The sequence below is a fragment of the Trichechus manatus genome, unplaced genomic scaffold, assembly GCF_000243295.1.
Source record: "Trichechus manatus latirostris isolate Lorelei unplaced genomic scaffold, TriManLat1.0 scaffold00008, whole genome shotgun sequence".
NCBI lineage: Eukaryota > Metazoa > Chordata > Mammalia > Sirenia > Trichechidae > Trichechus > Trichechus manatus.
The window spans coordinates 28,794,414-28,804,584 of record NW_004443944.1 but is presented as its reverse complement, the minus strand read 5'-3'; the positions used below and the strand labels follow the sequence as shown (position 1 = coordinate 28,804,584).

Here is a 10,171-nt window from a genome sequence, read left to right as displayed (position 1 = left end):
TGGGTACCCAGGCTGAGATCAGCAAACAACACATTCAGAATGGCCAGAGGCAGCTGCCCTTTAATAGGGTGACACAGACAGCAGAACCCTCAGTCAGGAGCCACAGGGCCTGACAGCTGGCCAGGTTTTTATAGTAACTTTATGTTCAGGAGATGGGCACAGGTGAGATAGGCTGGACTCAGTTCCAGTGAGCTGTGTGAAGCTTCCCACCTCCCACCTCCCTGCCAGCATCCGGTACAGACTGGGTAGGGCATGGAGAGGGAGTCAAAGTCCAGAGCCAGGAGCCCACGGAGCAGCACAGAAGGTGACTTAGGTGAGGCTGAAGAGAGAGGAGGGAGCATTGTCAGTGGCGGCTTCATAGAGTACACTCCACCCTCCATTCTCAAGGTGCTCAGCCCTTAAAAGCCACTCAGAGCCCCATCCTGCCCCATCCCAGCTCCAGGTCTGAATGCATCCCACCAGTCACTCTTCCAGTCTATTAACTCTCAATGCTTAAAGGCTCAAAAGAAACTCTCTCCCCATTCAGGTGGGTCAGCTTATTCATCAATTTATTCAAATTGTTATTGGTCATAAGCCAGAGCCTCAGAGGACAAGTCCAGTAGACATTAGAGAAGGAAACAGGGGGCTCAGAGGGGGAAGGCATGTGCCTGAACCACAAGTCCTCCAGTGGCAGGTGAGGCGATAACTTTTCTAAGGCCAGGACTCTCTCGTTAGTGTCAACTAACCAGAAAAGGCCACAAGTACCAGGCTGGAAGAGACCAGCTCAGTAAGGATTAGTAGAAGCATTCTTACTTGAGGTGATAAATGTGCATAATTACAAGACTGAGGTACGTATTTTTAATCGCCTACCTGACATCTCTACTGCAAGGTCTCACAGACACCTCAAACCCAGTATGTCCAAGACCAAAGAAGTTTAGTGAGTTTTGTCTCTTCCTTCCCAATCCCCATTTCTTTATCTTGTCTAACTACACAGGCTAGGACCACCAGAACAATGCAGGTCATCGACAGTGATGGCAGACAATTCTGCCCCATTTCAGTGGCACTGTTTCTAATGTTTCACCACTAAATGTAACATTTATTGTAGTTTTCTAGTAGGTACTCGTAATCCGGTTACACAAATTTCCTTCTCAGGCTGCTTAGAGATTTGTTTTGTTTTTTAATTAAATGACTAATTGTGTAAATAGTGTTTTCCTTACAAGAGTCAACATTCCAAAAGGGCATGGAGGGTATCTATTTTATCATGACACCACTGGCTGGGCCCCACCCCAGACCTCAGGAATCAGAATCTCAGGGGTGATGTCAGGAATCTATTTTAGCAATTATCCCAAGCTATCCTAACATACACTGAAGCCCAAAACAACAGGCCTACGGTCAACTTCTTGAAAAAGGCAAAGTCCTCAACACTCTGGGAATACCACCTTTCTCCTTCACACACTCCACACTTTCCCATCTTTGCGTCTGTCTGAGGTGCTTCCTCCTCCATCTCTGCTTATCTCTGCATATGCAAACACCTGCTCATTCTTTAAAGCCCAGATTAAGTGATCTGTTCTGCGTGAAACCTTCCTGGATCCCATCAAGTTTCTCACCAGAGCTTCTGATGCCATCTGAGGACACTTAAGTTATTTATTTTCCTCCTTTAAAGGTAGCTAAGAGTTATGTGTGGTCACTGTCTTTTCACCCCTGCTAAGTACTGAGCCTCAGAGACAGGATTAGGACTAAGTTGCCTGGATAGCACCCCCATGGGGCCATGTTCATAGGGATCAGTAACATCAGGCAAATGAATGAATGAAAGGGAAAGAAAAAAGAAATTTTGCTCATGGGGAGTAGGGGGTCTGTGACTTGGCATTTTCTCTACTTTGGGGTTTCTATCCTTATAAAAGACTCTAGTGCCTAGCTGGGTGTGGGATGCCTTGAGACGAGATCCCCAGAGGGATAAAAGAGTGGGCAGCTATCCAGCACCTGCTGCTCTTCCAAAGAAGAGCTTCTAGAACCTCACATCCCAGAGTCTCCAGGGTTGGGTCCTAGGAAGATGTTTTATTTTTTTATATCTACAAAAACCCAAATGATTGTGATTTTGATGCAATACCCACCCTGCAACCAGTCCAAGAGCTCTCTTAGGCATCTGGGGTCTCCTCAGTTCCTAAGAGAAGCCTCCCCACCTTCCCTCAAAAAACAGCTCTTTTCTGTCCCAAGCCCCAGGGTGCTTACTGGGGACACCAACACACTGGCAAATACAAACTACGAAGCAATGTGGTCAATGATAAAATAAGATGGATCATAGGGTAGGGAGGCTCTTAGGTTTGCTTAGAGAGGGGACACTGGGCTGAGACTTCAAAGACGAGCATTAGCAGATGCTCTGCAGCGCCTGCTGCCTGTATCGTCTTACTGCACGGTAGTGTGGGACAGGTGTTCACACTCAAGGAAAACCTACCAGTATGAATAGAGTGGCTCCCATGCTAGGCGCCACCCTCTTCCCCTACCCTCAAAAGGCAAAGTGAGAACCCTACCCTGGGCAGAAGAGAAGAGAGGCCCCAGGTACCTGTCAACGAGGGAATCTCGCATGCTGGTGGCAATGGCACTAGGCTGAGCTTCATTCAGCTTGAAGACACTCTCCACCACTGACAGCTCTGTGCTGGTTGTGTCCAGGCCACAGAAGGCACACCAGTCATTCACCACCATCCCAGCGGCAATCACCTCGCTGCCTCGGTTCACAGTGCCCGCCTGCCAAGGGATGGGCTCAGCGTGGGTCATGGCCACATGACCAAAGTCTCTTCCCTCCGTGATGAGGGCTCTCCCCAGACCCTGCTCCCTAACGTGTAGCCCCAACCCTAAACTGTGGCAGATAATGGCCAGATACCCAAACACTGGACAAAGTGGGCTGCCTCAGCAGAAGATGGGTTACAGCTGGAATGCTTACCACAAGGGGCACCTGAAGGAGTGAAGACAGCTCATCCTGGTCTTCTACTGAAGTCTTGGGATGCACCAGCCCTCCTTGATTGCTGAAGACAGAGTAGCTTCCTACTAGCACCTGGTCAGCCACTGTCTGTCTGAAGACTTCCACCTTAAGCACATCAGCAAGGATTTCTTCTGTCTCCTGTCAGAAGATAAGAGGTACTATGCACCTGCATGCCAAAAAACCAGGGGCTTTCCATGTCCAGAACCACCCAGGGCTTGGCTCCCTGAGCCTCTCATTCCTCTGCTACGCAGCTGAATAGGGAAGCCTCACTCAGAGAAAGGAGAGGATACATCTTGAAGCAGAGTCTAGGTCAGCTCTGGAGCCCCTAATAGCTATGTGTGCTCTGAACAGTCATACATGCCCTGAACAGCCAGGGGGCTGGTCTCCACAGTCACCCTCTTCCCTCTACCGCACACCCAAGAGTTCAACAATCATCTCTTCTGGCCTCCTGGAGTCAATCTTTTAGGTCACCCATTCTGAAGGATTAATCCCCCACAGCTTCTTTCTGACACTGCCCACACTAGGGAAGGTCTCTGTACTGTTCTCACTGTTATACAATGAGTGCCTGAAATGTGAGAACCCAGGTATAAGAAGAAACCATAAGAAATGCCCATAATTCCTGCCTGATGGGCAAGAACAGTGGCCAACCACTGATTAGGATGGTCCTATGGCTCATGGGCAAGTTAGACTGCCTCACCCTATCCAAGTCTGGGTGGACCAAGGCCACATAGTCGTTGCAGGTGGTGACATTGCCTAGGGCCGACAACCGTTCCTCCACCCGACGGATCTGCACTGAGTCTGGCAGGGAGTTGCGAATGTGTTGCAGCTCCTGGTCAGTGGTGTTGCTGGGCACCAGGAGACCATGCCTGTTCCCTGGAAGGCAAAGAGGGACCATGAATACACAAGATACCTGCTGAGCCCAGTGAGCTTCTCTGGGAAAGCTTTAGGCCCAGACCCAGCCCTCCAACCCACTGATCCATACAACACCCAGGGGGACCAGGAGTCTCACCAGGCAGGCCAGCGATGGCCCAGGTGCCTGTCCCAACCCACCTTGTGCATTTCACCATCATTACTCAGAGAGCAAGACTAGCAAGAGAGGCTCTTGGCATTAGTTGTTCATTTTGCTACTTAAAAGTTAAGCCTCACACTACACACACCTACTAGAATGGCTAAAACTAAAAAAAATTCGAATTTTAATACTGAGTATTGACAACTGAAACTCTCACACACTCTGATGGAAGTATAAACTGGTCAATCACTTCAGATAATTATCCAGCATCATCTATTATGCTGAATGTTTACATACCCTGTGACCCAGCCTTTCTACTTCTAGGTATATATTCAATAGAAACACGTACATACGTTCACCAAAAAACATAGCAGCACATCTCCCCCCACCACCGTCCCCCCAACCCGTCTCCACAGACAAAATCTTGCAGAAACCTCCAAACCAACAGCTGGTGGGAACAGATCACAAAAAGTCAAGGTTGCTCAACAGAGCCAAGCGTACTCAGGTGCTGCCGTCAGAAAACCCAGCACAAGATCTGTCTCCCGTCAATAACCTTCCTGAGAGATGTTCAGCTGACAGCTTCAGAGAGGACCTGAGGGCCAAGCGAGGCCAACGTGCCCCCAGCCCACAAGCTTGACCTGACCTCAAGAGCAGTGAAAACTGTAGGGTCCAGTAGAAGAGACCCCCACCTGTGGTGTGTGTTAGGACCCCTGAGAAAGGGCAGTAGTTGAATAGAGAACAGCGTCCCTGCTGGAACTTTTCTTTAGTCAGGAAGCACTTGATCAGTGGAAAGAAAACAATCCTTATAAATCTAGACAGAGTGTACTCTGTAGATCTCTCCTGCATAAGTATTGGAAAGGTTTGGAAGGACTGAGCACCTATTCATCACTGATATTCCTCTCAGGAAGTTCTGTATAAAACTTATCGAGAAAATGTTACAACTAAATGGCAAGTACCATATAACAACTTGTTTGTATGTGGATTTTACACTAAAAATGCAAAATGCATTTTACACGTTCAATTAACAATTTCCAGGAAAATGTAAGCCTTTGCTTTATATTTCCCATGTATAGCATTAGGCATGAAATAGTTTTAGATCAAGATTATCTTTCAGCTGAGTAAAGTGAAGGAGAAAACACACACACACAGCAGCAATACTGTTTATAACAGCCCACATTGAAAATTACTCAAATGCCCACTGTCAACAGACTGGATAAATACACTGTAGTATATTTACACAAAATGTAGTATACAGCTACAAAAATGAACAAACTGCAATTACACTGTGACAACAATGACCAGCTCTCTGACCGTCCCTAGAAGATTACAACTCTGAACTTCTGAACCTTGACTTACTCCCATCATAAAAAAACACCAACAGCCTGGCTAATTCTCCCTAACACTGAAGCACACTGCATCAAAACTTAAGTCCTAAGTGCATGGTTAAGGTTCAGGGTGTTTCACCTGAATAAGAAAATACGTACTCTGAGGCCAGGGTTTACCTTGGTAAAAAAATAAAGGAACAGACTTCTATATGACCCTAGTGGGCAGAATGAGGAACAAGAGGTGACAGTAAAGGGAGACAGATTCAGCTCAAAGAAAGAACCAAGGGCCAGAGTCAAACAGTGCTGAGGGTAGGGTTGAAGGCTACTCAGAGATGTCATAAAGGGAATTTAAGATTTATATCAATAACTGGGCAGGATGACCCAAAATCTTAGCCTGTCATTTTACAGAGGCAGAAATGGATGTTCAGAAAGAACAAGCAACTTGCCCAGAGTCAGTGGTAGAGGAGAGAGAAACTCAAATCCTCTTCCACACTAGATGAGTCACTTAGGCTGAGTCTCAGCTTCCTCATTAGTCATATTAGGCCAATAATTCCTCCCACCTTCCAGGGTCTTTATGAAGAAACAATGAGATTAGGAGTGTAAGGGTGAAAGCACTTAATAGTACTTGCATTATTGTTACCCAGAAGCCTTTGCCAAAGACTGTCCCTGAAATCTGCTGATACAGACTGGGTCCTTCCCAACTCCGAGAATCTAGAGATTCTATAGTTCCGGGAGATAATGGAAGCCTGGAAATCCCTGGGTCCCTCCCGGGCCCCTAACCAAACCAAACCTACAACCCTCAGTCGATTCCGACTCATAGCGATCCCATAGGGTTTCCAAGGCTGTAAATCTCTACGGAAGCAGGCTGACACATCTTTCTCCCGTGGAGCTGCTGGTGGTTTGGAACCGCCTACCTTTCTCCCGGTCCCCTATAGGGATATAATTAAAGGTACTGGGAAGCTCACGCCTTCCTTCGGCGTCCTCCACCTGCCTTACCCACACACATGCGCCCGATGATCCGGCAGCCGGCGATGGACGCGTGTATCACGGGAATGGTATCAGCGAGCTCACCCTCGAACACACTGTGGGGACATGGACTCGGCGGTCACGGGGCTGTGGGATCGGTATCCGCCCTCTGCCGGAGACCCCGACTCCCAGCACCCGTCCTCGTTACCCACCCACACACAGCCCGCGGACCTTGGGGCTCCTGCCACACCTGTAGAAGTTCTCTGATCCCCCGATGGCCACCAGACAGTAGGCGTTGGTGAGTTTAGCAAAGCAGCCGATCTCACAGTTGTTCTCGAACGACGCTCGGACCGCCATGATGCCTGGGAGCTGAGGGAGCGAAAGTTCAGGGACAGCCGATAGTCTCCCGACTCCAGGTCCCCCGGCCTTGGCCCATCAGGCCCTGCCGCAACCCCTTCTCTCTCGGCCCCAGGTCCCCCAACATCGGCACCTCAGACTTCGGGTACCACTTACTGGGACCCTCCACACCTTCCGGCCCTGAGTTCTCCAGTCCCCACCCCTTACGACCCGGGCTCCCGGAGCTGACTCTTCCGGCCTCCCTTCACACCAGCTCACCAACTAACCACAACTTCCACACGCGGTAGCGGATCCTTCCTCTTCCTAAGTAAACTCACGTTTCCGCCCTCGCACTGGGAAACTACTAAGAAACTTCCGGAAGAGCCCAGGGCGCCCTGCCAAGCATGCGGCCACTCTAGCTCCAGCCTCCGGGAGGACTCTATGGTTGCAAAATGAATTTGTCTGAACCCTACCCGGCCCCGGCCCTAGGATGCTTGCCTTCATGCATTCATTTATCCAGAAGCTTTTTTATAGGAGGTACAATTGACCCAGACCTGTGGTTGGTCGAATGTGAGGCATGAGGGAGAGGAGTCGGAGATGCCTCGCGGAAGATGGGTTGATGATGGAGTTATTCACTGAAATAAGACCTGAGGAGGAAGAGCAGGTTTGGGTTAAGGCGTAAGTCCACCACTGCCATGATGGGTGTGAGGTGTGAGTAGAGACGGATTACCCAATAAGCAAGGTAAGCATGGTGTTTAGGGCATCAACAAAATGGGGGCTCCAGCTGTCCAAAGCAAAGACCCATACATGCCAAGCAGACAGGACACAAGGAAAATCGAGCAGTGGAAGGGAATTGGCAGGGCACTAAATGAAACTGATACTAGTTCCAGCGTGTGAGAATGTGCCGGCTGGAAATAAAGTTCACACATGTTCAGAAGCACCCGTGCACAAGGTTGTTTAAGCTATGAGGACGCTACCACTTCAACACCTTCGTAGACATCTGTCTCCTATGGTCCCCTCCTATGTAATTGAAACTCCTTATCTTGGTGGGTCTCTTGGGAGTATACTCTTTCTAATAAACAAGAGGTGGGGGTGGCCTGTCCAGTCCCAATATGCAACTGGATCCAACATGAGTGGTTACTGGGCAAGGATGGATTATATTAATAGATAACAGGTCTCTGATCCATTTTGAAAGAACTGTCTTGAACAGCCGCGTTTGCTGATCCAGCCGGGGGTGACAGCAATGCTCTTTGCCATGATACAGACACAATAGCATGCTCTTGCACATGTCCTGATAAACAACCAAAGGGAACCCCAGTCCCAGATGATGCACAAAAGTGAGGGATCCCAAATAAGTCGACCATTGCAATGAATTCAGTCAAGTTGCTTTTTAACTGTATAGTGTTTGCATACAGAATTATGTCCTAAGTTTTGTAAACAATAATATTTATAACTTTAATGTTAAAATATGTTTGGCATACATGTGGACACAATCTAGCATACATGTAATATAATACTAACAGGTAATAATACTAGCATAGCAAATATTCAAAAAAATACTGGAAATATTAATATTTAACACAAAAATTTTAATTTATGTATCAAGTAAGTTTCATTTTTGATTGTCTGTTGCGTGGGAGCATGCTTGATATTACTCTATATATGCTAATAAATGAGGTATTAGCCACATTAAGAGGATGCAGAATTCAATATTTATTTATCGTGCAAAATATGTTTCTGTTTTGCAACAATGAGTGTGTTTCTAAATTCGTCTTCCAAAAAAGCAACAAAGGGCATGTATCAGAACATTACATTTATATATTATCAGAATATTTACATACCTTCATGGAAGGAAACAAATGAATATTTAGATAATAAAAATTATATAAATATATTTATTTTCCATTTTCCTTCAGACTGACTTTAAGAAATTGATTGATATTGTTATGACTCACAAAACAAACTTGCTGGTAGAGAAGAGGTGCTATTGTTACATCAATTACGTATGTATCTCCGAATATGGGAGTTGAAAAATTCCAAAAAAAAGTACATTTTATAAATTTTGTATACATTAACAATTATATTTTCCTTTCCATTTCAGACAGATCGGGTATAACCTCACATTCAGTTCTCTCTCCTCCACCACATAAGAATGCACCAGCGGCACTATAATCATGCGACTTCCAACATATCTGGTCCTGCCCTGCGCAAAGTGAACCAAAACGGTCTTCAAATTGAGCATACCCTTGTCTTTGTATCATGCTGTTTGTGATCGCTCTCGCCCCCGTCGGGTATTAGCAGTAGTCCGATAAACTGTGAAGACGCAGCATCAAAGGACGGAAAGTGAGTGCACAAGTTTTTAAGTATTATTTCAAGATGAAAAACATTTGTGGAGATCTGCAAAGAGCCTGCCAGCAAAAATCGTACAACAATGAATGAAATTATTTCCAGCTGCCTTGTAAGTACTATTTCTTTTGACTAAGACCTGAAGAACAAAATTACATGTTCCAAATTAATTTTTTTACTTACTAATTTTTAAATATAAATTTTTGTGTTAATGTTCAAATCTAATGCACATTTTATTTTATAAATTTTATTTATTTTCAGTTATTCAAATGTATTTGCTATGGTAGAACCAAACTTAAAAAGTGACAATTTTATATACAGGTAAGTTGAAATGGTAACAACTAAGTGAAGCACAAAAACGAAAGCTCACAGAAGATAAAAAGAAAAGGATTTGTGAATCCCTAAAGACAATTCCAGAATTCACTTCCTTTTTAAAATGTAATGAATCAGAAGAAACTTCTTCTGCTGAATGCTCGAGTTTAATGGGTGCAAATCATTGTACTAGTACCACTAGTGCTGAAATTACTAATAGCAATATGAATATAACAGAATTTGTTCCAAATTCTGCATCCGTTCCTTGCTGTAGTAAAAACATTAATAATGATGTAGAAAGTGAAACTATTTTAGAATCTGAAATTGTCACATCTGCAGAACCCGTAAAAGAAATACAGTTCCTGCTTTGTGGAATAATTTTTCTTCTAATGATGTAAATTATTGGATCAAAAGAAGACCAAGTGATTGTCAGCATCACAGAGGACTATTTTAAAGTTCATATAAAAAATTTCTGGACAGTAAACAAACAAAGCTCTGTAGCCAGAATGTATTTCTAGGGTGCAAAGCTAATGGTGAAAATTATGAGGGAGTGGCTACTGTATTCTCTATCAGTTGGCTCTATATATTGTTTTGTTTGCAAACTATTCAGTCCTAAATCATTTAATTCTCAATTTGCTATGGGTGGACTTAGTGATTAGTGCAACTCGAATATGATTAATAAATATAAAAACAGTTCAATCCACAGAGATTATATGTTGTCACATTTAAACCCAAGACATGATTTTGGTTTAACTCATGAACTGGAAACACAAATTAATGAAGAACGAAAGTATTGGAAAGCCGTTTTGCAAGGCATTGTTGCTGTCATTATAACAATCGCTGAATGTAGAGTGTCTTTTTGAGGAAGATATAAAGTATTTGGGTCCCCTCAAAATGGAAATTTTGGGAGTTTATTGAACT

General features: G+C 45.1%; 1 protein-coding gene across 3 annotated transcripts; it reads right to left on the bottom strand.

Annotated features, from left to right (window-relative positions):
- Positions 1–34: 34 nt before the first annotated feature.
- Positions 35–7,030, bottom strand: EIF6 (eukaryotic translation initiation factor 6). 3 transcript variants are annotated; one of them, XM_023725073.1, is made up of 7 exons: positions 6,872–7,030; positions 6,507–6,625; positions 6,287–6,372; positions 3,654–3,829; positions 2,918–3,094; positions 2,540–2,721; positions 35–319 (listed from the first exon to the last, which is right to left on the bottom strand). In XM_023725073.1, the coding sequence occupies exons 2-7, from the start codon at positions 6,611–6,613 to the stop codon at positions 310–312; spliced, it is 738 nt and encodes a 245-aa protein (XP_023580841.1). In that variant the 5' UTR covers positions 6,614–6,625; positions 6,872–7,030; the 3' UTR covers positions 35–309. The 3 variants fall into 3 exon arrangements, with proteins under 3 accessions (XP_023580841.1, XP_023580843.1, XP_023580849.1); XM_023725075.1 differs by having other exon boundaries at positions 6,880–7,030; XM_023725081.1 differs by lacking the exon at positions 6,872–7,030 and adding an exon at positions 6,770–6,867.
- Positions 7,031–10,171: the final 3,141 nt, after the last annotated feature.

Excerpts from the sequence above, each read along its gene's own strand:
- EIF6 (XM_023725073.1), bottom strand. The coding sequence starts at position 6,613 with ATGGCGGTCCGAGCGTCGTTCGAGAACAACTGTGAGATCGGCTGCTTT. Across the intron at positions 6,373-6,506 it reads GGATCAGAGAACTTCTACAG|TGTGTTCGAGGGTGAGCTCG; the intron begins GTGTGGCAGGAG and ends ATGTCCCCACAG. Across the intron at positions 3,830-6,286 it reads CATCGGGCGCATGTGTGTGG|GGAACAGGCATGGTCTCCTG; the intron begins GTAAGGCAGGTG and ends TTTGCCTTCCAG.